General features: G+C 48.5%; 3 protein-coding genes across 7 annotated transcripts in view; 1 reads left to right on the forward strand and 2 right to left on the reverse strand.

The window, feature by feature from the left end:
• Positions 1–54: 54 nt before the first annotated feature.
• Positions 55–12,133, reverse strand: EIF2A (eukaryotic translation initiation factor 2A). 3 transcript variants are annotated; one of them, XM_017835465.1, is made up of 14 exons: positions 12,082–12,133; positions 11,191–11,260; positions 10,811–10,885; positions 10,033–10,151; positions 8,770–8,869; positions 8,314–8,396; positions 7,052–7,125; positions 6,775–6,919; positions 5,774–5,890; positions 3,905–4,476; positions 2,528–2,644; positions 1,539–1,667; positions 600–665; positions 55–514 (listed from the first exon to the last, which is right to left on the reverse strand). In XM_017835465.1, exons 1-14 carry the CDS (start codon positions 12,107–12,109, stop codon positions 449–451), a joined length of 1,761 nt encoding a protein of 586 aa, XP_017690954.1. In that variant the 5' UTR covers positions 12,110–12,133; the 3' UTR covers positions 55–448. The 3 variants fall into 3 exon arrangements, with proteins under 3 accessions (XP_017690954.1, XP_017690955.1, XP_017690956.1); XM_017835466.1 differs by having other exon boundaries at positions 12,050–12,088; XM_017835467.1 differs by lacking the exon at positions 12,082–12,133 and adding an exon at positions 11,562–11,795.
• A 120-nt stretch (positions 12,134–12,253) lies between these two features.
• On the forward strand, positions 12,254–13,122 carry SERP1 (stress-associated endoplasmic reticulum protein 1). The gene is made up of 3 exons (XM_017835447.1): positions 12,254–12,645; positions 12,726–12,801; positions 12,895–13,122. The coding sequence occupies exons 1-3, from the start codon at positions 12,562–12,564 to the stop codon at positions 12,933–12,935; spliced, it is 201 nt and encodes a 66-aa protein (XP_017690936.1). The 5' UTR covers positions 12,254–12,561; the 3' UTR covers positions 12,936–13,122.
• Positions 12,649–26,627, reverse strand: part of TSC22D2 (TSC22 domain family member 2) — a 29,431-nt gene continuing 15,452 nt past the window's right edge. For 2 of the 3 annotated variants that reach the window (XM_017835446.1, XM_017835445.1), the window contains 2 exons: positions 19,189–19,240; positions 17,218–18,474 (listed from right to left, as the gene is read on the reverse strand). In XM_017835446.1, the coding sequence (XP_017690935.1) occupies positions 18,232–18,474; positions 19,189–19,240 (295 nt within the window). In that variant the 3' untranslated portion in view covers positions 17,218–18,231. Of the gene's footprint in view, positions 12,666–17,217; positions 18,475–19,188; positions 19,241–26,627 lie in introns of those variants that run through there. The other variant, XR_001878147.1, reaches the window with a different exon arrangement.

Consider the following 26,627-nt stretch of genomic DNA (forward strand, 5'->3'; position numbering starts at 1 on the left):
GGCGGCCGCCGAGCCCGCGGCGGTTAAAGGGGCCCTGCAACGGAACAAACACGCTTCTTTACTATTAAATGCTCTTTATTTTTATCTACATTCCGTTATTGCATAAAGATCGCATCTCTTTTTAAATATAATAAAGCTATCAAATGTTTTCATCGGCTTCCCTCCCCCCACCCGAACAAGGAAAACCAGTCTATTTTAGGCAATATGCTCCAGAAAAGGAGCATATTTCTGGTTGGAACAGCAGCAGAACTGGCTGATGGATATTCATTACTTTACGGTTTCACAAGTGCACAAATCTTTAGGAAAACTTTTTTAAAGGCAAATGTGCATTGCTGTGGACTTTCACACCCTTAGTCGTTTGCTGAAACGTTTTACTGTGTTCAAGTTAATAATAAACTACGTTTTGCATGAACTTTGTGTTAGCGCCACACTGGAGCTCCAGCAAGTTTTAAACACCCAGTTCTAGATCTTCCAGTTCTTTAAGGAGAGCAGCTTCTTTCTGAATCTTCTCTACCTAGAACAAAAAAAAGCATAAGATGTCACAGATGTAGCTTATTATAAAATTAACCTTGAATAAACTGCACAGATCTTAACCATACCTGATTCTTCTCAAGCTGTTTGCCGGCAGCTGCCTGTTCTTTCAGCTGCTCAATTGCCTTTAGCTTCTGTAAAAAAAAATACAAAAAGCCACTCTAACACAAAATATTGGTGAACCAAGAATAAAAAAAAAAAAAGTCTTAGAAGTTGTTCCACTTGCAATTCCCTGAGGCATCTGGAGGCAGGTCTCTGTGGAAGGCACATTCCCTTTAAGAATCTCCAGATACTCAATCCAGAACTTCCCACCTACAACAAACATTTCTTTCAAGAACAAAACCTAGAGAACAGCAGCACTTCCTCCTCTCTGAAACGAACACTGTTCACTGTCTCGCTGAAGGGCTGGATCCAAACTCAGAAATTACTCCATCACTATCTCTCTTCTTCACACATTTTCCTCAGAAAGCCTGGAATGTTAATCCAGAGACAATAAAAAGCAGAAGGTCGCCAAGAGAAATGTGAGAAGTTCTCTAGCCTGAACTAAACAATTTCTGTTCTGAAATTATTTAATCCAAGAATTCTCAGGACTGGCAGTAAACTTCACACTTGCACCACAAGGCCAACCACAAAGGCATGGTTCCCTTGTTGGACCCAGGACCCAACAACCATGGAGCCCACACAGCTCCTGTCTGAGCACCGACACCTTTCAGTGCAACCTGCCCCTCAGCTGGGGACTGGCTGCACCTCCACAGCATTCCTAACTGGAGCCTGGAACACTCCTCCCTGCAGCTGGCAGTGGTTCTGCACTGCCACCTCTGATGGGCCCTTCAGGAGCTCTGCCATGCAATGGCCTCCACTGCTGCACACGCTGGGAAAGCAGAGGAAGTTGGCCACAAATTCAGGACATTACCATGGATGTAAATGCATCCTCCCGAGCCTAGCTCACCTTACCCTCACGCTGGTCTTGGAGACGTCGTTGTCTGCTAGAAAAAAAGCTGCCTCACCTTTTTCAAATTCTTTATCTTCTTGTCCACTTCAGGATCTCCCGTGGTGGTGGCAGGCACAGCGTTCCGTGGGGTGTTCTGTGGCGCTGGGGCCTGGGCAGGGCCCTGGTTCGCATCAGCTTTGGCCTCCTGTAGACAGAAATGCATGATCCAGAAAACACATTGGATTGCAAAGAGATTGAAAAATGTCTTTAATCACTTTAAGGCATCCATTTAGTACTTCTTCTTTCACTAGTTTGCTGGTGTATTCCAAAATGCGTGCATGACTTGCTCTGATATATTGCATTACCTCTGGATCTCTTTCCAGGGACAAAGGCTTATCTAGAACAACTCACATGCTGTTTCTTGTTGAATTTCTACTTCCTCAAGACACCAACCATATATACAGCACATGTCAGTAAGGGTGACATGATAAACACACACACAAATGTTTTATAAAGCAGACTGGGTCATTGTCTCTGAAGCAAAAGAAAGGGCTCAAAACCAGTGCAAGAAATTTTAAAAATCTTATTTAAAGAAATTATTGCTTCAGAGTTTGTAGAAATTGGAAGGCTAATACCAAAAGCCGACGTGTTTCTACCTAGTCAAAGAATAGCAAGTCAAGGGGTGACAAACAGCCTGTCTCTGGTCTGCCTTGAAAACACACCTCAGCCCTGTCCTGCTGGGGACACATCCCAGTACCCGGCCCAATCTGACCTCCCACCCAACACCAAAACACGCTCTGCAGAAGGTGAAAGGCCAGAATTACTTCATCTCCACACTGATTTCAGCTAACATTCACAGCAACTCCCCAAAGCTGTTACTCTAAGCCATGCTTTTATGCCTGCTTTAGTCTGGCTGAACTCTGCTGTCCTCCCCACACCGCAGCACAGGCGAGGTGTGTGGAGGGCTCTCCGTGCACAGGTCACTGCTCTGAGACTGACCGGTGCCCTTTGGGAAAACTAATTAACTACCTAACATTATCCTTGAGAGAACGACTTCTGCGGTACCTGTTTAGCAGCTTTCTTTGCTTCATGTTTCCTCTGATTTTTGAGAGCTGTTTTAGACAGTGGCTTATCACCACCTCCCAAAGGGGGTTTCATGTTCTGGGGTGGCTCGTCCTCGTGCTGCAGGATACACAAAATGAAGTTAAAAGCCTGTATTCCAAGTTGGCACAGAAAACCCAAAACCTACCTAAGACAACATCATATGCAAAGATGAACCAGAAAGGAAGAAGGAAAAACAAAGAAAGGAAGGGAGGAATAAAAGTATGCATTCCTTGGAGTAGCCAAAGACTGTGACGAGGGTTTCAAAGTCATCCACTCAAGTTTAGATGGGACTACCCTGTGCATCCTAAAAATTTCATAGATTTCTGATAAAATAACAAAATCATGATGTTTTCTATTTTGAGGGGAAATAAAATCCAAGAGGAATAACCCAGCACAAAGTGACTGGAGCTTGGCATTTTGCTGTTGTTGACAGCTGTTTGACTCAAAACTCCTGGTGACCAGAGAGGAAGGCTGAGTGCTGGGAAGGGAGATGGAGGGGTTTTGGGGGACCATGGGGGATGAGAAGGGAGGGTTGTTCGGTGTTTTTAAGATAACAGTTAACTGCGGTGCTGTATTGTTTTAATGCATACAACAAGATTTTTTTGCCCATAAGTAAACAGAATTATTTTTTTAACGTGTCTTCTCCCTACTCCCTCTGCTCGTGGATAGTTTGTGAGCACAGCTCACAGGCTGAGTCTCCTTCAAAAGCACCAGGCTCAAAATCAAAGCTCTCCAGGACTCAAACACCAAGGGTGCAGTTGTTAAATGGAACCAGCTGCTACTCAGCCTACTTTGAAAACCTGCAGAAAAGAAACTAATTAGACAAGTAGGTCACTGTACTGAAAGGTGTTTAAGCTGCAGCTGACTTTCTAATGATCCAATCTCTTTCTAGCAAATAAACTTACCTTAGGAAAAAAAAACAAAGAAGAGTGGCTTTTGGGAGGCCAGTCAACCCCCAGGCTGGCTGGGCTCAGACTGGTAAGTCAGGTCACCCAGATCAGAGGCTTCTGTCCTAACCAGAGTGCCCAGTTCCACTGCAAACCACATGTGCAGTTTAGTATTCTAGTGCACACTGCAGAGAGCATTATTAAAGTCTGCAAATGCTTTGTGACAGGACAGTATTTCAGCCAAAGAAATAGGAGTTTTCTAGCACACCTTGCAAAGCGTGAGGAAAGTGCCAAAGAGGGTTATCCAAATCCCTCCAAACCCCTCAGTGCTGCTGTCAGCCCAGCTACTCTCCTCATGTTCCTCCTCCAAAACACACACATACATGAGGCCGAGCTCCAAGCAAAGCCATGAGACACGACAATTCAGTTGCCCCAGGACACTGCTACTCACGAGCTTGGAGCTGGTCACGGGCTTGTTCCTCAGGGCAGGAGGTCTGTACGCCTGCGCAGGCTTCGGCTCCGCACCGGGCACCTCGCTGGGGACCGCCTGGTACCTCACCGCTCTCTGCGGGAACACCCCGTCCGGGAAGGGCTGCCAGGACACTTGCCACATCTCCTCGTTGGATGGCACCTCGTAGGTGTGCAGCACGGAGCCCGTGTAGTGCCATACCTTGTACCCGTTGCCGACCCGGAGCCGGGGAGCACACGTAGCTGTCACGATGTGCTCCCCGTCGGGACACCACGCAAAGTACGTGGAATCCGAGGCCACGGGTTTGGAAATGAGTTTGTAGTTTTTAACATCCCACACTTCCATCTGCCCCCTGAGGTTCCCAAACCCTGCCAGCACCAGGATGTGTCCGTGGGGGCTGTAGTAGGCAGCGTTGCGAGGCCCAGTGCCAAAATCAAACACGGGGTCACATTTCAGATTAAAAATTGTGGCTTTGGCAGGCATGAAACCATACACAGCACAGAACTCAAGAGAATTGGGGCTCCAGGCGACATCATAAATAGGGCCATTTTTTGCTAAAGGAAAAGGAAAAACAGACAACTGTTGGGAGGTTGCATTTTTTCAGTGCAAGCCAAAATAAAATCCATAGCAATTCTTCATGCTTTGCAAAAACAGTGTGATGCAATTATTGACAGTGAAAATTAATTCTGCTAACAAGAGAGGGAGAAACAGCCTTTTATCTTCTCATAACTTTAGTTACGGTTTGCAATAATAACTGCAGCCATTCCAAATTACCTCTGTAGGGTCAGCACCAGCACTTTTACAGTAAGCATAGCTTGTCATGTAAAAAAAATCCTTTATTTTTTTTCCTCGTTACTCAAGTATGACCTCAGGACCTTCTTAAACTGTCCCACTGGAAACCTGCGAAAACAGGAGTTTTATACCAGCTGGATAATAGTTCCTCTTTCTTTAATCTAAGAAATATTGTGTAGCTCAGCTTTGCAATGGTAAGTAATAGTAACCTAAGTTATCTTTGGACAATGCTCATGCACAGTATTTTATAAACCAGATTTTAATGTGAGTGAGCACACAGAAACGGTTTTACACATAATGATCAAAACTTGGTACTGTTAGAAGATATTCTATGGGTTGGAACATTAGGAGATACTGAAGAATGATGAATTAGTGACGAAAATTTGCATAAAATATCCAGGGATAAATACAAACCACAGGCCATTATAACTTTTCATAATCTGGATATCTTTACCCCTAGTTCAGATAAATGCCAAGTACATTACTGAATCCTTAATCCAGAGTTGACCCAAAATCTGCAACTGAGTTAAATGGTTCATTCCTGTTGTCACTCTGAAGTCTCGTTATCTTTAGAAAGGAGGGTGTATAATCACACTGTCTGTGTGTCCCCCTTCAAAACCTTTTCAGTGACGTTAACCCGATGCAGCTCAGAGATAGAAGTGTGACAGAAAATGACATCTGGTGACAGCAGCGGCTGTAGAGATGAGGGCAGCTCCATGTGGGCTCCACAGCTCAGGCAGAGCCTGCAGCAGCACCACGTCTTAGTCAGGAACCAAATCCCTCTGCAAATGCCAGTGTGAAAAAAAGCTTCAAAACTGGACTTTTAAAAGCAACCAGAAGTCCAACTCCACAGGGAAGGAGGCACCACTCACTCCAAGTATATCAAAGGTAAGATAATATAGCACTTAAAAAAACCCCAAACCACAAACACCAACATCTTACTTCAGAGGTAAAGAAAAAAAAAAGTGGTGAAGGATTTTTTGCTAAAAGCATTTCATTTTGTTGTGCAGATCCCTGCAGTGCACTGAGAAGCCCCGTCCCGCCCAGGCCGGTACTCACGCAGCTGCACGACGGCGCTCTCCCCGTTGGCCGCGATGTAGTGCAGGGTCTGCTCCCCGTAGTACGACGCCCCCGTTTTGTCCACCTCGGTGCTGGCCACCACCAGCACGGCCGTGGCTGGGAACAGACACAGTCAGTGCAGCACAGCTGCTGCAAACCACACCAGCCACTGCACAAACCACCCCTGCAAACACTGCACTGCACAAAGGGGAATCGCTCTGCTAGGAATTCTAGCTGGTTCCTTGTGTGACAGCGCTGGCACCATTCTCTTCTGCACTGAGTTTGTCCTAATGTTAACCCAAACGGACCAGATGGAAACTGTAAGCTCGATCTATTCATTCACTGTTGGATCACAAGCCAGTGAACGTACTTTGCAGCCATAAAAATAATATTTCCAAGATAGAAACCAAAGCTCCTGATCAGCCCTTGAGTAACACGTTCCACCAACAGCTGCTGTTTGCACATCTGTTATCCAAAGCCATGTGCTCATGCGTGGTTTCCACGTGTGTGTAACACCTTCCCTGTATTACAAACTACACGGGTTGAAGTAAAGTGGTTTTTACAAAATTACTCTGAAACAGCTTGTTGCTAACAAACACCAAAGCACAGAGCCCTGTCAGCTCATTCCAGTTGTGACACGTCTGCATATGTACAGTTCTACAGATTAAGAATATATCAGAGCACAAACTGGTCTTATATTTACAATCTAAATACACTATCAACACAGAATGCAAATTTATATAGGAATTTGCTATTCAACTGCAAGATTTACCAGCATGTATAGAGCACTCTCAGTTACAACATACAAAATCCTGACAGTCACAGGAAAGTGCTGAGCACTCCAGGGTGGGCAGAACTGCATCTTAACACTGTACTGGCATTAATGGCTGTCCTCAGGGTTTATCTGCATATGCAAATTAAATGCAATCTCCCCACAGTAAACAAAGGAATACAATCCAAAATGGGCCGAATACAAAAGTTCCAATACACAGCTGTTGTACCTTTTTTGTTCCACAGCATTGTCACCCTGTCAGCCTTGAAGAAGCTCTTGTTGGCGAGCGCCGACTGCGGGCCCCCGAAGTTGGGGTACTGGTAGAGCCGCACGAAGGACGGGGCCCCTTTGCTGCCCGGGACATACACAGCAACCTGCAACAGCCACCAGAGTCACTGCAGCTCAAAGCACAGGCCACAGGTACTACCTCTGTGTTGTATTAACAGCACAGTCATTTTTGTTTTTTAGAAAACCGAGAAAAAGATTGGAAATGGGATCAGAAGTACCTTGGTTGGCTGCGCTCCTGGGGACAAGACAAAATCACTGACCTTCTGTAAATGCAGCTTATTTGCAATGGTGTCTGCCAAGAAAAAGGCCATAGATGTGTGATGTTAATGACAAACCACATTACCTGGATGACCTAACCACACCCTTCTATGGGGCTGTATCCTGCATAACACAGATCAGTAAGGGTAACCATAAAGGAGTTCTTTTACTAGCAAACAGCCATTACTTTCCATTTCATCACAGTTTTATTTACAAAACCAACTTGAACCAAGCCTAGGTCTGAAGCCCAGTATTTAGTATTTGGAAGTTCAAACAGCACAGGAAGCCTGCAAATCCCAAGTGAACACTTGTGCTTAAAGCAGATGTTCTTCACCTTATCTGTGCTGGCTTCACCCACATCCAGGGAACAGGTACCATTACAGAGACAGGGGCTCTCCCCTCACACCTTCCCCACAGGAAGCACTCAGAGGCCTGTTCTTGGCTGAATTCTTTCCACAAACAGCTGCTGGGAACAGCAGCACCCCAGACCCTCACTGCAGCCAGGAATGTGCACTGCCAGCAGATCTCCTGCTGAGACTGACATTCCCTGCTTCCCACAGCTTCATTAACATCAGCAGGGCTAATTCTCGGGAAACCCTATCTCTTACAGCTCTAATTCTTGTATCAGCTTTACACTTAAAACAAAGAACACAAAACCAAAACCACACACTGTTCTCCCCTCAGTTTTCTTTAATTCCTTTACGGCTTTGTTCTAATTAATTTTTAACCACCTACTTTTTTCCTCCCTGTTCCCTTTCTGACTTCTATTGACTCCAAATATTCTACCACCAGTATTAAATCTCCTTGGTAAAAATTTTCAGGCTTCGCTACTTCATATTTGCCATTGATACAAATTTTTTAACAAGCCATTTTTTAACAGTTTATTGACAGAACACACACCACCCAAAGAAGTAATCACAGATCACATTCTCTACTGACAATTTCCTGGATCTCATTACATGAGAAAGAATATAGAATCAAGCCTCTTTAACTGAAAATCAGATGCATTTCATACCACATATGCCAGTGAAAAGATAAGTAAGTGAAAACACAGTTCAGTAAAACATAATGATTCTGAATTCCAAATTAAAATAGAATGTAAGCAATACTTAAAATATAAAGCAAGCAAAGAAGAAACAAGGAAAAACTTGAAAAAGAAAACCACCCCCCAAAAGCAGCAGCATTTACAGAATGAATGAAATGTAGAGAAATACTCGCGTACTGAAGTTGTTGTTTTCAAAGAAGTGCACTTCATTGTTCACATTCCTGGCACAAATGCTTTCATCATCTGCCCAGCAAGGACACCTGCAATTCAAAGGAAAAGTCAGAAACACTAAATCATGCTCATCTTTAGCACTCCAGGATTGTTTTTCCCCTCCCTTTCTAAAGCTCAGCAAGGTCTAATATGATATGTTTCATATTATGGACAAATAACATCTGCATAGCAAAAAATATGCAAGTGGACTTAGTTATTGCCTGCCCAGCTTCGTCTGTGGTGCAAAAGGAGGGTGAATTAACAATGAGCTGCACACCGACACTCACGAGCCCAGCCTGGCCTTTAGCCAGCAGCAGGCACTGGCTTGAAAGCCAACACCCCAAAAACAGCTCCATTTACCTGGATCAGACTTTGGAAACTGAATTTCTTTGCAAACAATTAGCATCTGGAAGGGTTATTTACCAGTTCTGCATCTTTTTCTGGATGAAGGACTTTAAGCATTTTCCAGTTTTCAGATCATGGAGCTGCAGGTTGGGCACCCCTGCCGTGCCATCCTTCCCAGCTGCAAGAAAACACAGTGGTCTCTGGGGATTAAACCTGCTTCACCAGGACACCCCACCTAGGGATTAAACCTGCTTCACCAGGACACCCCACCTCACCTGCTTCACCAGGACACCCCACCTCACCTGCTTCACCAGGACACTCCACCTCAGGGCTCTGCAAACACCCACCCACACAGGAACTTCTAGCAAGCAGCATCCTGCCCCTGAGGGGCCAAACCCATGGCTGCTGATTGCTGCACCTATTAACCTCAGTCTTTCCCTCTGCAGCAAGAACTCACATTTGAAGGTGTAGGGTTTCTACTCCCCACTGCAGGGCTGGGGCCAACACCACCTGCACAGCTCTTTAATGCTTGTTTTTTAACCAAAATCAAAAACCATCCTTGTGGCAAACAATGGAGGCATGTTCTCCACTCTTACATTTTGCTCTCATGGGAGTGCCGTGATTTTGTCCATCCCATGGAAGTCACAGCTTTCTCTGCAAGACATGCAAAATAGTTCTGCTGCTTTTAAACTCTCTGTACCCTCCTCCTTACCCCAGATACCACAGCCTGCCTATGGCTGTCAGTGATTCAGGACAGACCCTGAACAGCTCACAGTTTCTGTTGCTTTCTCTCATCCTACAGCCTGTCCCAGGCCACTTCCCAAGGCCCAGCTCTTGCCCAGCTCTTCCTGAGGCAGCATTTGCACTGTCTGTGTAAGACACACTGCTCAAACAGGACTGGGGCTCTCCGAGTCAGGAAGAACCCCTGCAGAGGCAGGGAAGGGAATAAAGCCCTGGACAGGGACAACACTTCAGGCACTGCACCCAGGGGAGGACACAACTCCTGCAGGAAGGCGTGTGATGTGCCCTGTCTGCACAGGAACACAACCTGCCTGCACAGACATTGCCCACACACGGCACCACGACCAGCTCCCGGTGCTTGGAAACACAGGATTCACTCACAGTAACTGCAGCACGTGCCCTCTGACTCAGGGTTTGTAGCATGGCATCCCTCACTCCACCACCGTGTCCCTGATCACCCACAGACCCTTCATGCACTTTCTGTACTGCTCATTGAGCCAATAAATGTCCTACAGAGAGCAGTCAGGTCCTGGAGAGGCTGCCAGCCCACTTCAGACATGCACATATGGCAGGTGCCTGCCCAGCTGCCACAGTACTCACTTGCATAGGCCTGCCACGTGGCCAGAACATTATTCTTTGGTGAGAATTCAAGGCAAACTGCCTTTGGGAGATCAAAGGAACGCAGTAACTCAGCTCTGGTGACATTAACAACGTTTACTCTGGAACCAAAAGATGTTATTTCAATAAAACATGTTTACAATAGTTAATTAATTACTAAGAGAACTGTGCATGTATTTGACTCTCCTAAGTCTGTCCCAAATTTAGCCAATGTAACACAATTAGAAGAGCTTTCTTCCCTTCCTGCTTTTACTAAATTTTTGCAAGAGCACATTTTAAAACCAGATACCCAGGCATGACAGAAAAAGTGAGAGCACAGATCAAAACGGAACATGTATTTTTATCTGTAAGCTCCGAAGAAGAGAGTGAACTCAAAAATGCGCCTGGTCTACAAAAAAGGAATCTTGTGATGTTGGTACATAAGGTGCACAGAGTCTTTATCTCCTGTGGGCTTTACTAATTAATTCATCCCAGAAACCAGGTACTGGGAGCTGTGAACAAAAAAACAACCAAACGAATAAAGCACATGCAGATTACACAGGAATAAGTGCATTATACACAGGAGAACAGCAAATATTTCATCTGAGAGTCAGGAAACAAAGCCACTACTGTGAAGAATGCAAAAATAAACTGCATTTAAAATGTGCATGCAAATACTTGCACTAACAGCAACTGCCTTTACACAGAAAAGAGTAACAGGGCATAACTGATCCAATTTATTTCACACAAACTAAAGATTAAGAACATAAAATGCACCCACTTTTCTCCATTGCACCAGGCAAAGAGAGAGCCATCCTTGCTAAAAGCAACAGCTTTGCAATTTTTTCCAGAGTCCCTAAAGAAATAAGAAATGCGCATGAGTAGTCAGTAGTGCCCAAGTGAAGATTTTTTAACAAAACCAAAAAGCAACACATTTCCTGCTGTGCCCTCGATGAGTCCCTGCTGCCCCTGTTCAGGGACTGCCACCCAGCAGTCACACCTCAGGCAAGCACAAAGCCTCCCAAACCATCCATTTCCTGAACCAGTAACAGTAAGAAATAATTCACTTATATTTACACATTTTCCAATTCCAGAATCTACCTTTACTTTTTACCAAACTGGTTTTTTTGCACGAAAGATCAGAGCCAGTGACAGCAGTACCTCTGGAACGCCGAGCTCTCTGTGAAACTGGGGGGCCCGTTCACCATGTACAGCCCTTCGGACCCTCTCACTGAAATGGAAACAAGGAACTCATTTCAAATTGTCCAAAGCAGAAGCTGTGCTAAGCTGTGAACCCTAAAACAGGCACAGACGTTCCCCTGCTTGCTGTAAGGACATCCAGGACATGAGGTGTGCCTGAGCCCCCAGCCCAGCCACCGGGATGGGGACCCAGAGCCCTGGGCAGCTCATGCCCCCACCTCGCAGCAAAGCAGTTTTTCTCATGTCTGAATGCAATTTCCTGGGGTTCAGGCCCTGACAGACCCCAAAGGGACCTTTTAACACACCCTAAATACAAGCCACAAGCTGCATACCCTTGCCTGCAGCCTGTTCTCCAGCTCTGCCATCAGGGCACCCATTGAGATCCAGATTTACAACAGATTACAGACAGCACCGAGCAGCTCAAAATCCATCCGCAGCAGCTGCAGCCCCCCGACCCACGCGAAGGCATATACGGTTTTCAAGGCTTAGAAACACAGGGAAGGAAAGTACATCTCCCTGCTGACAGGGACAGCTGAACAGGGAGATGCTCAGAAGAAAGAGCGCTCTTAAGAGCCCTCGCACCGACCGAGCCCCGCGAACGCCCCCCGGGAACCGCGCGAGAACCCCCCCGCGCCCGAAGGGCGAACCCCGGACACGCGGCCCCGGGAGCTCCCGCGGGGTGCCGGGATGAGCAGTGGCACCCCCGGAGACGGCCCGGTGAGCCCCGCCCGGCCCCGGGAGCGGCACCGCCAAGGGCGCCAGGGCCGAGCTCGGCCACGCCGCGGCAGCGCTCCCTGCGGAGGGGACGGGAGGTGGGTACCGGCGGACCCGGACCGCCCCAGCCCGACGCACCCGCGAGCAACGGCGTGGGCGGCGCCATCTTGGCGCAGGGGGGGCGCGATTCCGGTTCCGGGTCAGTGGCGCGCGGCGGCCGCAGGGCGCGCCACGTTGCGCAGGCGGGGCGGGGCCGCAGCGCGTGCGCGGGTTGGCGCGCGCGGCCCCTCCCCCGGCGCGCTCCCGGCGTGCGGCGCGCGCGGTGCTGACGCGGCAGCGGTGGCCGGGCCGGACCGGGCCGGGCTGAGCCGAGCTGAGCTGAGCTGAACTGGGCTGAGCTGAGCCGAGCTGGACCGGGCCGGACTGAGCTGAGCTGGACCGGGCCGGACTGAGCTGAGCTGAGCTGGGCCGAACCGGGCCGGGCTGAGACGAGCCGGGCCGGGCTGAGCTGAATTGGGCCAAACCGGGCCGGGCTGAGCCGAGCCGAGCTGATCTGAGCTGGGCCGAACCGGGCCGGGTTGAGCCGAGTCGAGCTGAGCCGAGCTGAGCGGGGCCGCCATGGTGGCCAAGCAGCGCATCCGCATGGCCAACGAGAAGCACAGCAAGAACATCACCCAGCGCGGCAACGTCGCCAAGACCTCGGTGCGCGGGGCCGGGCCGGGCCGGGCGGGCGGGGGGCGGCGGGGCCGGGGGGGCCGCGCTGACCGGTGCTGTGCCCGCAGAGAACGGCCCCGGAGGAGAAGGCGTCGGTCGGGCCCTGGCTGCTGGCGCTGTTCATCTTCGTGGTCTGCGGATCAGGTGAGCCGCCGCGGGCCCCGCTGACTGTTCGGGGCGCTCCTCGGGCCCGGCAGCGTTCGGGCCCCCCGAGCTCCCTTCTCCGCTCTCTTGCAGCCATCTTCCAGATCATCCAGAGCATCCGGATGGGTATGTGAGGGGCCAGGGCCGGGCCATGGCCCGCCGGCCCCGGCCGCCGCAGCACTGCCGAGGAGCGGCGCGCGGCACCGGCCGTGTCGCATTCCAGGTCCCTTCACGAGTCATTCCGAGTTTTCTAGCCCGTGCCACAGTGCCTTGAACAGCACCACATGTATAAAGCAATAAAAGTCTGTTGTTGATCTACAATCGTGGACCTACTTATTCGCTGAAGATCCAGCCTGGTCTCTCACACACGGAGCTGTAACGCGACATAGGTCCATAGGAACTGGCATCTTGTAAACACCGGTCCCAGACCGGTGTCACCCTCTGTATAGCTGGAAATGGTTTCATTTGACGCTGGAAGCCGGGATTTTTGCAGTGGCTGGAGCCTGACTGTGCAGCATGTTCCCGAGGAGCCCCACCGTGCGTCGCCCGTGTGCGCAGGGAGGCCCCACTGCAGCATGTGGCAGTGCCGTCCTCGCAGCTGCACCTCCTGTAGCTTTGCCCTAACCCACGCCAAGCGCTTGTCTGTGTAGGGGCACCGGGGTTCCCAAGGGACTGGCGTGGCCGGGCGGCACCTGCTCCCGACGGGACTCGGCGCTGGAGCGTCACGGACTGTGGAGCTCCCAGGGCCTCTCCCGGCTGTGCCTGCGCTGTAAATACTCCTTGGACAACTTTCAACCAGTGGTGATAGTTTTAAATTTGACGATGTTGTGTGGGAATGTTTGGTGCAGGTGGGGGGACCCTGCCCCCCTGCCCACAGTTCTGCTTCTATGTGCAGCCCCTGCGGAGTGTGGTGTGTCTTGCAATATATATTTAATCCTATTTAAGGTAAAACCTGCTTTCAACTCGATTTCTTCTAACAATGGATCCAGTACTTAACTGCTTCCCTATGGATGATCACAGTTCCTTCTTCTGTAGACAACTGTAACTTGAGGTCACATGGAAAATGCTGCTATTGATCATATTTCCCTGCTGATGGCCCCAACTCCTGCTGTCTCTGTGGTGACAAAGGGGGTGTGAATCGCTCTGCTGGTGCACGCAGTTGCTAAAGGAAGTTTCCTTTTTCCAGGTTTCTTAGCAGAAGACAAATTCAAAGTTTGATTATGCTAGAAGTAATAGAAAACAAATCTGTCAAGGTTAATGAAATGCCTGTTAGCTGTGAAGGAGCAGATCTTTTGTACTCGTGTATTCCCATATGGAATCATGGGGACTGGTGTAAGCCAGCACAGCCATGGGTGTGCCCAGCCTGGCCACCGGGGGACGGGGACCTTGGGCCAGGGCACTCGTGTGCTGTGAGCGGGGGAAGTCTGTATAATCGCTGATTTTAAATAAAGTTCTTTCCAAATGCAAGTTGTGTTCTCTTGAGGTTGGCAAAGTGGGACTGTGCTGGGTGTTGAAATTCAGCTGTTTCATGCCAAGCACAGGTTAATTGGGTGTTCCCCAAGAGGAGCCCCCGTGCCATGGGGCACTCCCTGCTCTGCTGTCCGGTCTGGGGCCGTGGGGGCTCTGGACTCACCCGGGTGCTGCTCCCCATCTCCCTACAGGGGTTCAGCAGGTGGCTGCTCCCCACTCGTCTCTCTGGCCCCTGGGAATGCCACAGAGGCCTCGGGTCTGACAGGTTCCTGCTGCCACTGCAGGAACTGTTCGAGGGCCTTGGGGACTGGAATGTTCAGGATGGTTTGTACAGATTCGTTCTTCAAGGCTCAGTAGAAGTCTTGCTTCGGTGCCAGCACCAGACGCAGGGGTGTGCGGTGCTGTGCCCTGCAGTGGCTCTTGGCCCTGGGCAGCCACAGGCTGGAGCAGGAGCTGCACTGGGGGCTCTCCAGAGAGGCCTCCTGGCCCCAGCTGGGCTCTGGCTCCATATGCCCAAGTACAAATGCTGCAAAGCACCACGCTTGTTTCTTCTCAGAAACGTGAGAGAGCAACGCCCAGGTTTATTTGCCCCGGTGAGACGCCAGTTTGCAGGCGCTGGCAGCTGAGGTGTTGCCAGCGCTAGGGGACGTGTGACGCGGGGCTGCGTTTGCAGACACGGGCAGGTTCTTCGGCAGAGCTGAGCTGGCTGAGGTGATGTCATTAACCACCCGCAACTCACTGTTACCTCAAATCTTGCCTTTGTTTTCCTGTGAAGCCTTCTTGGGGCTGGCTGCACGACTCCGCTTCAGTATCACATCAGGGCTGGCACATGGTTTGCCTCCCCTGCGCCCCTGCCAGGCCCCGCGTCTGCTCTGTGCCCGGTGTCACGGCTGGGACAGGGCTCCTTCCCCGCTCCAAGGAAACACCGGGCCCTTTGGAACAACGTCCCCGACAGAGCCGCCCCTGTGAGCGACATCGGCCCCGAGACCCGCCCGGCTGCGAACACGGGGCACGGGGGGACCCGGCGGCCACCGGGGCCGGGCGCTGTCCGAGCACAGCCGTGCGCGGGCCGCACAGCCCCGGGCGCGGCCCCTCAGCCCCCGGGCTGCGACACGGGACAGCGGGGCCGCGGAGCGACGGAACCGGCCCGGGGGGCGGCGGGACCGGCGGCTCGCACAGGGACACCCGGGAACGAGCGCGACAGCGCGGCCCCACAGCCCCGGCACACCATGGCCGCCCGGCCCCGCCCCACAGCCCCATAGCACCGCCCCACACACAGCTCCGCCCCACACACAGCTCCGCCCCACACACAGCTCCGCCCCACACACAGCTCCGCCCCACACACAGCTCCGCCCCATACACAGCTCCGCCCCAGAGCCCCACAGCACCGCCCCACACACAGCTCCGCCCCACACACAGCACCGTCCCACAGTCCCACACACAGCACAGCCCCACAGCCCCACAGCCCCGCCCCACACACAGCACAGCCCCAGCCCCAGTCCCACAGCGCCGTCCCGCGGCCCCGCGCGGGAGCTGCGGAAGGGCCGGTCTGTGCTCACCAAACCTACAGGAGCGGAGCAAAGCAAACGAAGGTTTTCCAACAGCGTGAGTTCAACCTTTGCTTCAACTCTATTTCCTGCAGATTTACTAAAGGGTTTCTCTTGGATCAAGCGCCTCCGCAGCCCCTCTGAGGGGTGTGCGTGCCCCTCGCTCTCGGCACAGCCCCACACCCTCACCCGGGGGGCAGAGCGCGGGCCCTGCACAGTTCCAGGAGGGTTGGGGTGCTGGGGACCATCCTCACAGGCTCGGTGCCCCTCTGCTCCCGGCAGCGGATCTCTGACCACCTCAGAGAACCACGGTTCGAACATCTCTGTTCTGTTTCGCTCAAAAAATGGACAGGTACAGCGTTCCCTCCATAAAAGTTTTAATCAACTACTTACCTGAGGGACTCCTGTTCCGAGAAGTCCCCAAAATTGTCCCTTTTTACTTACTTTAACAGCATCCTCCTCGCGGTGCAGCCGGAGCGAGCCACTGATGGCACTGGAGGGGGAACACACGGAGCTCCTGCAATACTTTGGTTTCTACTCTGTGAGCGAGGCTCTCGTTGCACCAAGGACTCCCAGAAGTGCTCCCAGCAGGCAAAGAGCAGCCACCCACACCTGCCGGGAAGATCGTTTTGGTGTTACTTCAGCAAGAACTTTTTAATACACACACGCTGAGCTGATCCTCACCGGGAAGGGCAGGCAGAGCTGTTTCCAGGACACAGATGTTTCTCTAAGATCTGAAGGCACGAAAACTTGCAGTTTCCAGTGTTGCTCCTGTTTTACCTCAGACATAAACCTGAGCAGAGTTAGACACACACAAGGCTCAGGTACTGAAGCAGAGGTTCACAGCAGTGAACCAGCAGGCCCAGGTGCTAATTTACAGCATCACTGCAAACCCAAGAGGGCCACTGACAGCATCAGATGATGCTTCTCCTTGAAGAGAAGGCACCAGTCTGTTGCAAAAGAAGCAGTGGTAACCCTGGCACTGGTCTGTTAGGCAACATCAGAAAGACAGTTTCTCCATTTTCTTCAGAAAAAAGTGCTACTGAATTTAGTTACATTGCAACAACATCTACAGCCAAAAACTTCAACAAAACTGCAGTTTAATTTCAGAAAATGTGTTAAAATATATATATATTTGTACATCAATTTGACACACTGCGTTAGTTTACACAAATGATGGTCTTCCTTGAAATTGTATTTATGAAATGTACATTTTTAATTTAAATACTCAGTATACACTGCACTTAATCTGCATGTTGCATTTATTAAATACATTAAAATCTGCAATGTAACAAAACGTTTTCTGCATACGAAATTCAAAACACCATTTTAAATGAACAAAAGATGGCTCACTTCATTTATTTGTTTTAACAACTAGTGCCTAGCACACTAGCTCAGCTCCACCAACACCAGCTGTTCTTTCTCTTTATTGACATTGTTCACAGACTAGTACATATTACACTAAGAGTGCTGGATAAAAACATGAGGTACGAAAGTGGTTCAAAGATTACAGGTCATGCAGATCATGCGAGACAGCAAAGAAAGTCGTGAATGAGAAAACACTAAATAAAAATACATAGAGAATGTGCATTATAAAATAAAAATAAAAAAAAAACAAAACACCAAACCTCAATTACACAGTTTTGCTTCTTTGGTTACAAAGTAGGTTGAACAATTTCACAGCTTTTTATTCCCACCCAAAAAACAAACCAAAAACGAAATGTCAAAAAGCAGAGGAATCGTGGCCCTTTCTCTCTATTAGAAAGTAGAAACAGAAATGAGCAAAGTTTTCTTCATCAAAATAGCCCATCACTTATTTATTATATCACAAGGACTGGTGACTACCTGTACAGATGCACTATGGTCTTCATACTTACACTCTATACAAAATTTACATTCAAGCTGGATCTTTACTACCGTAAATAAATACCAAAGGTCAATTGCCATTAGTGTTAGAAATATGCCAGGGTTCTTTGTTCAATTATTGCCTAGACATTGTATCTATTAACGCAATCCCATCTACCATTTTACCCATACAGACATTTATTAAAAAAAAATTTAAAAAGTTCTGTGACATTGTTCATGTACATTATGAAAATAGCAGCCCTGTAATAAATAAAACAAATAAATGAAACTAACGTAGGCAAATGTTACTTATATGAAAAGAACAGTGGCTCTGAAGAGGAATTGTTGCTCCTTACCAGACAGCAAGGCTCAAAGCAACCCAGGGGCGATGGGAACCTCGGAGAGCCACCCAAGCTCTGACAGCCCTCCCTCCCTCCCGCATCCCTGAGGATCCGGGCTCAGGGACTGCCCCTGCAACCTCTGCACAGGCAGGGCCCGCGGGCGGCGCCGGGAGGTGATTGTCTAATACTGCAAAGGCCAAACACAGACAGAAGCGGCGGCTCTCGGCTCACGCCGAGGACACGTTGGGCTGCGGCGGCTGCGCGGGCGGCGGGGGCTGCGCCGAGGAGCTGCTGCTGGGGGGGCCCTGCTGGCTGGAGAGCTGGGACAGCTGATCGTTGTTGGACAGCGATTTCAACAGTGCGTTTTCTCGTTCAAGTAAAGAGTTTCTTTCGACTAATTCCTTTATTTGTTCCTTCAGGACTTCCACTTCTTCTCTCACTGCATACATCAAATGGCTTTTCACTAGATCCTGCAGAGAACAAGTGGACAGTTACACCAATGGAAAGAATACTTTCCTTCACCCCAGCCCCAGAATTTACTGTTACTGCTTTCACTGCAGTAAGCCTGGAAAACCAAAGCACTCTCACTAAAAAATATATGAATAAATCAGCCTTCAAGCACAAACAACCCAGCCCTTTTGTTCCCTTGAAGTGGCCCTGACATCAAAAGCTGCATCCCAGCTCCCCAGAAGGAAAGCACCAGCTCTGAAGCTGTGACCTGGGGGTCAGGGTTTGCAGCATACAGGCCCTGCACTGAGGTGTGTGAGAACCAAGATATAAGAAAGCTTTTATATCAGCAGTAGCAAAAATCCAACAGCTGTAAGGGAAGCTGAGCAGTATGTTAAGGATGGCACACTTTACTCTTCTAGTAATGAACTGAAAACTAGTGATGAACTTGGCTAAAGCAACAGACTGAAATGCAGTATTTATTTTCATCACCCCTTTAAGTTCAATCAGCTTGTTGACAGCAATTTGTAAGAAAATTCACTGACTAACATTTCTGGGCCAACAGTAAAGGCAATCATGGTTTGTGGTCGTTCACAGATATACAGAAAATCCATTTTTCAAATGATGGTCTCAGTCTGACCCATGTGGAGGGTCACAGAAACACAACACAGCTGGAAACAGGCTCAGTGATGAACCACATTAATCCTATTAGAAACAACAACTTATATTTTACTTACCATTGCCTGTTCTATTTTGTTGTCAATGGCAACAACACTCGCACCAGATGCACTGTAAATACAAGGAGAAAACTGTGAGATTTACTGTATCACTCAGGTAAATCCACGCACCTGCAGGACTCCTGAAAGATGCTGTTACTGGAAGGCCGAAGCTCAGAGTCAAGAATTCAGTGCACAGTCACAGGAGTGTCCCATGTCCCCCCCCAGCTGTCCAGTACAGCTGGAGCTCTTAAGAGATGCTGCTCCTTCAGTTTATACCTCCTCAGACTGTGCTTATGACACCCACAACCACAAAAATGCATTAGAATAAACACTAAACTAACTAAATCAACTGCTTTGATTCCTGGCCTCATTTTCCAGCTTTCTTTACTGGGGAAAATGGGGATTCACAGATATTCCTGGGATCCTTACCTCTATGTTATTCCTGACAAACTCTTTTTATAAAGCAATGAAGAAAAAACCCTGTTATAATGGTTGTTCTCTGGTTTCATTCAAAGTCAACCTACCAGGTAAGAAGTTCCTGGCTCAGCCCTGCCTGTGCAGCCCATGGCAGCGGGAAGGTGAGACACGACTGGAGCCCTGACCCCGGGAGCACCAGAAATTCCCCATGGATCTCATCTGACAGCTGACAAACACACAGGTCACAGTCAGGGCCAGGCCTGTTCCAGAGGCACACCAGTGCAGCACATCCAACAGCACATCACACTGTGAGGATGTGCATTTACTGTCCTGACAGGATCCTGAACTGCAGCTCTGAAGCCCGGGGGGCAGCAATCCAGGCCCGAATGTCTGGGGTCTGTTTCCAGGTCACACCACAGGCACACGAGCCAGTCCCTCACGTGCAGCTCTGGAGTCGGGGTTCTGGTGGCCAGGGGTGTCCCTGCTCTCCCTCTGTTTGGAGAGGAGCTGTAGATCTCCCAGGGTAGGCAGGGTACACCCCCTCTGTGTCGCCCTCCCATCCCGGTCCCAGGGGTCCCATTTCCTCACCAGCTCTGGTCTGACCCAGGACGGCGGTTCCTGTGACAGCCCCACCAGTGAGAGCTGCTGATAAGGGTCCCAGCCAGGGCTGTGGCTATCAGCAACACACAGCCACGTTTAAAAGAGTTAACATGGGGAAAATGCAAGGCTTGCAGTCCCGCTGGGAAACCTGCCTCTGGAATTACACAACACCCACCGAAACCCAGGCTTTTTACAAGTATGGCCAATACTGCTGAGCACATTGTCACAGTGAAACAAGGCTCAGTTCTGAAGAACGACATTGGTCAGAAAAGCTCATTTTAACAGGTCCCACAGAACTGTCAGTACCAGCACTGAGCACACAGGAGCAGAGGGAATCAGCTTTGCAAACTGGGGGAGTAACAGCCTCTATTTCTACACTGAATCAAGCTTGTAACCCAAACCAAAAGTGCTGAACTCCCATTTCACAAGAAAATTTTTCCAGTCTCTTATTGTTTTCTAAGCCTCTTTCAAGCCCTATCTGTGGTAAACCTCCTCAGAATAAGAAGTATTTATAACCTGTGCTGAGGGAAGTATCCCCTTCCATCTTAAATTAACATGCTTCGAACTCATCTAGCAGCATCAGAAGTGTCTGTGTTCAAGAACCACGAAATCCCCAACAGCCTTTCATGGACACCACTCTACAGGTCAGGTGAAGCAGCTCTGAAGAGGTGACAAGAGGAAAATTAAAGTAAACACCACACATGGCAGTGGTATCTGCTGCTCCATCTTTGCAGCACCATCACACACCTTCTGTCAATACCTGTCTAGTTAAACTTGAGACTGGGACTTTATTTTTTTAATAATTACACTGCAAAATAGTTGAAAGGGATGGAAGAACAAAGTCTATTGCACCGCTCCGAGTTAAGGCATTCGAGCAGCTCCATGAGAAAGACCAGCAGCCTTCCCTCAGTCTCCTGGAACACCTGTGGCACACTGCAGAGGCACCTCTCCTATGCTGTACCTCGTGCCCCAGCTCCCCTCTGCCTGTTAGATGGGTGCAGTGCTCACCATGTGGGTGTAAAAACTGTCCCTCCCCACACTGTGACTGGAATGAGCCTGAGAAACCATTGCTCTTCCACCCATATCCCACACTTAGAGTGACACCAACAGTGCTGAAAGCCCTAAGCAGCTCATACACTACTGTTACTCATGTCAGAGTTCTTGCTGCCCTTATCCCTGGAGAATCTGCACTAAGATTGAAGTGCTGAGTTTGGATTCCAGCCCTACTCCCTGCACCCATCCTGACTCCAGCAGGCAGAGACCCCCACCCCCTCACCCAGGAGAAGCCCCATGCTGACGGAGCAGTGCCCAGTCCACCATCAGGGGAAAATCACCTGACGTGTTCCAGGTCACTTTCTACAAGCAGATGAGAATTAGATTTTAGGCTAGCACATCTGCTACAAGATTCTGTCCTTTATTCATTTTACAGTGCTCCCCACTCAGCTCCTGTGAGATGTTGAGCAGCAGAGCCCTCCAGAGCCAGCTGGACACTCCAAATATATTTGGACACTCCAAATATAATGCTAAATCTTAAGATTTTGTACTTTTCACAAATCCTGAGCTTTTGATATTAAATCACTGTTTGCATAAAGTATTTTATCTCATAGCTTCAGAATGAAATTTATAGATACAATCTAGTCCTTATGAAAAGGCCAGGAAAAAACCGAAGTATCTGTTAAATAAGTCTTTCTGGATAAGTGACTGGAGTGACACGTTCTGTGAGTGCACCATCCACTGCAGAGCCGATGCTCTGACTTGCAAACCCTGGAGTTAGAAGTGGAAAGACCCCATTTAGCTATTACAAAAAGACCAATTACTGATTGCTCCAGGAGCTACAGAAGTCTGACAATTATTGTCAAAGCTGAAAAAAATCCACATTAAGTAACACAGAACAGATTAAGAGGTACATTAGGTATGTAATATTTTTTTTGTAACTGCAAACCCCCCACCCCACATTGAGCTTCTGCAGCCAAGCAGGAACTGAACAGACACACTGTAATTCCAGGGAACAGTTTGGTTCGACTTAGACCTCTGAGTTAAGGACATGCCAATGAAGGCTCTGCCCAAAAAGACATTATATTGGTAAATCAAGTTCCTGTTGAAGCCCACTAAGTACAAGGCAAGATTTACAGTCAGCAAAACCATCCAAGACCCCCAAGTACAGTTTGTCATTGTAGAGATGGATAGTAAACCCAACACTTTTCTACATTACACACCAGGTAGCCAAAAGCCTATTTAGTCTGAGAAATTCTCATTTTGATGGTTTAAAAAAAAATATGTGGTGCTTGCTTTACCTATTAAATTTTCTTTATCTCACCCCATGAGTTCTCTCACTCTTCCTGTTCTGGCGGGAGGTTGAGTGAGCAGCTTTGTGGGGCTCAGATGCCGGGGTTAAACCACAACAGCCCTTTTTGGCACCAAGTGTGGGGCTGGAAGGTTTCAAGATAAGGACAGATTTGCCTGGGATGTGCTAGATTGAATGGACAGCAGCAGCTGCTCCAGCCTGGCCGCCCCGTGCTCGCCATGGGCTCTCTCCCCCGTGGCAGAGGCCGTTGCCCGTGAGTGGCCACGTTTCGCTCTGGCTGCTGCCACACTGCTCTTATCACCTCCCTGCCGTGCTGGGAGCGCTCGATAACGGCCGCGGCCACGTGCCTGTCCTGGCAGGTGCCCAGGGCAGCGCTGTCACGCTGGGCAGGCTGGAGCTCCAGTCCAAGGGACTGTGACCTGATGAGTGCACAGGGGAGCAGAGACTCACCTGCAGCCTGTGGAGGAGCCCACTGCCAGAGCAGGTGGGTGCCCAAAGGAGGCCATGACCCCACGGGAAGTCCATGTTGGAACAGGCTCCTAACGGGACCTGTGCCCCCTGGAGAAAGGAGCTCAGGCTGGAGCAAGTTTGCTGGTAGGACCTGCGACCCCACAGAACCCACACTGGAGTTCCTGAAGGACTGACCCTCCAGAAGGGACCCACGTTGGAGCAGCTCATGAAGAACTGCAGCCCATGGGAAGGATCTCATGCTGGAGGCAGGGGAGAATGTGAGATTCCCCAGCAGTCTGTGGTGAAGACCACGATGAGGAAAGCTGCAGGACCCACCACACCACCTCTCCTGTCCCGAGTGACCACCGTGGGAGCCCAAAGTCAGACTAAACGATCACAACAGACATTTGTAGACAATTTATGGACATTTTGTAAGGGTGGTCAACAAACTAGGTCGACAGACTAGACTAGGTAACAGCATTTCACATTTAAATGAGATTGAAATCCTACAGTCTGGATGATGTAAACTAATTCTGAAGCTTTCAGTCAATAACAAAAGCCATATTCCATACTCAGCTGTATTAATGATTATCTGCATACTACTGCCCCAAGGAATTTCTTAGCACTAAGTCACCCCCCAAAAGACTCACAGAATACAGGAGTTTTCTTGCCCTCTAGATACATAAAACCTATCACATTTTCCAGCTGATCCTGCAGAGGAGAGCACAGAGGGACACTGATGCTCTGTCCAATAGCCTCTGTAAGACAATTCCTCTGAAGCACCAGATGTGCTTTGGTTTAGGTTACAGTGGGAAAGGTGTTACACACCTTGGGGATGTCTGATGGATATCCCCAAGCCAAGGAACTGCTCCCAGCTCTTCTCATTCGCTGTTACTGCTTTCAATCAAATTATCAAACTACCTTTCTGTAAGCAATGACAAGGTACCTCAAAAAGTTCCAACTCTTTTTGCTTGCAAGTGAGCTACAAACTAAAGCCGAGTGCTCATTTTTCCTTTCCCCTCATTGTTTACTCATTTATGAGCCACTGCAGCCACTGAACCAGCCACTCTTCATGTCCTACCACTGGTTGGGCTACTCAGTCCACCCAAAGAAATCTTTTCTGTTCTTGAAACAGTTAAGGCATGTTTAATTAGCCTCCATCCCATTAATAGACTCTACAATGCCAGCATCCCAATGCAATCACATATCCAGCCTGGAAAGAGTATCTGTGTGAGTATTGTAGATTTTCACTATTTTTCTTTGTCAAAGTCGTGTGAGAATGTGTGACAGTCTAAGGCAGTGAATTCGCCACCTCAGGAGTTTCCACACACATTTTATGAGTTAATTTATATTGTGAAGGTTTAATGTTTCACACACAAATGCAACAGAAACATAAATCCTACTGCTTTAAATTCAAGTTTACTGATAAGGGCTGTATTTTAGGCAGACCCACTAAAGCTGCTATGGCACTATTACTGTGCAAAGACAACCCAGGCCCAGAAGAGTGACCCAGACTCATGTGAAGATGTTAAGCAGCCACTATTCCCCTTCCCAAACCACATCAGTTGAGAAGACCAACCCATGAGACTTGAGCCCTTAGCAACACCTACGTGAGCACTGTGCAGGAAAACATTCCTGCCAATGTGTCAGTAACAACCAGCATCTCCCTAACACTTACTGATTTCAGGGCCACCAGAACTCTCCCTGCCATGGCGTGTTGGTGAAAAACAAACCCATCTCTATTCACTGCAGCAATTCAGCACTCTCTTGCTCTCGACTGCAGTAGCATGTAGTAGCTCTGCTGGCTTCAGCTGGTCCCGAGAGATGGCTGCTCATAGGAGAATAATCCATATTTGTTAGGAAAAAAACACTGGAATTACACAGGAAGATTTTCTGTTTACACCGAAGCCTCCTAACTCAAGCCCCTGAGGTTCACAAACTACTTCTGAAGGAGCTGCAAAGTGCAATGAGAGTCCAGTGCCAGCAGGCTCACGGTCCTGGTGCTCCGCAGTGTGTCAACCCCCACAACTTAGGGTGGGCAAACAAAGGGATTATGAGGAAATCACACAAGCTTATTGTTTTCACGGCAGAGATTTTTCCTTCTCAAACCAGAGAACCCAAAAAGAAAGCCCCAAACCACGTTACTGTTACCCAGCTCCCAGAGTGAGCACAGACTCCCCCGTGCCCGGGGCCATCCCACCCATGCCGAGCTCACCCACCCACAACCACGGGCACTGCTCATGGATGCCCTCAGCACGCCCTCCACCAGCTTCTACCACAAGTTTATAGTTGAAAACTTCTCAGTTTCAGTCATCCAGCAGAGCAAAGCTGCCTAACATGACCTTAAAATCCATTAACTGGGGTATAAATGCAAAACCTGCTAAACCCTGTCAAAGACTTCGGAATTTGAACAGATTATAAATTTAAAACTTGCATCAATCCTGATGAATTTGATTCTATGTTCTCACAAATACTTATTTTTACCACAAAATGTTCACCAGCAAAGATGCAATACTATTTTAAAGGCAGCCATTTACATTCTTCTACGTGAATTTGATGTTTTTCTATATCCCACACTTCCAGCACTTGCTTCAGGCACCATACACAAACCTCGATTTGTGAAGCCTCAATCTTATTCACTATTTGATTTTAGGATTTTTTGAATCAGCTTCCTCATCTTAAGACTTATTTTGAGATATGAAAATAGAGAAACAGCTAAACGCTAGACCACAAAGCGAGCTTTTGGTCTACAAACCAAACGTGTATTCTAAGCCCTGAAGTTTATTTCAGTGAAATAACAAAGTCCTTGAAACCTAAATACCAACTCTGTCCCATAAATACAGAAAAGTGGCATCATCCAGAGCTTATAGCAAAAACATAGATTTGTCCAAGTTTCTGCTGGAAAAGGAAGACATGCTTTGAAACTGAGCTTAATGCCAGCACCCCAGCACTATAAAACGATTTTAAAAAGAGCAGGATACATCAGCATTACTTATAACCTTCAGCATTGTGCAGTATACAAACTGTTGCCAAGCAAACTATGAAAGGATTCAGTTAAGCTGTGCACGTTGAGAAGCCTCTCAAGTCAAATACAGCCAGTACAGTGATGAAATGGTTATCAATACTTCAACAGCCAAACAAAATTTTACATTCTACACAGCTTGTTAAGCAGAAGTTTGTGACAAGCCAGAGCATCACAAGGCATGAAGTCACTAGGACTTCAACTTAATGCTAACAAAAAAACTCCTTCAAAATCAATAAAGTGCAGGAAAGAAACAGTTTGCAGCTACTGACAAATTAGTAATGCACCTCTGCAAGTCCCATCCACGTCAGATAAGACTCTGTTGCACTTCACTGCAGTTTCTCACCATCAGTTCAATGCTAACTTTGGAGATTTACTTCATCCTTGTCACAGTTCACCTGTGTCCCCCATCCAGCTTTACTTCAGCAAAATGAAAGTAAGCCAGAAAGCTTCCTTTCCTGGTTTTAAGATAGAAGTATCTTAGTTTTGACAAAATTGTGTTTAAATGTAATATTTTCACAACTTGATTTCTGATACAGGACTTAATGCCAAAAAGTTTCCTTTTTTGGAAAAGGAAGCTGTAAACATTTTGGTGAAGGTCAGCTAGGAGCTGACTAGCATTAAACTGAGCTTACACATCATGCATGATACATGCATAATGGA

Source organism: Lepidothrix coronata, unplaced genomic scaffold (genome assembly GCF_001604755.1).
Source record: "Lepidothrix coronata isolate B3197 unplaced genomic scaffold, Lepidothrix_coronata-1.0 Scaffold256, whole genome shotgun sequence".
Taxonomy (NCBI): Eukaryota; Metazoa; Chordata; class Aves; order Passeriformes; family Pipridae; genus Lepidothrix; species Lepidothrix coronata.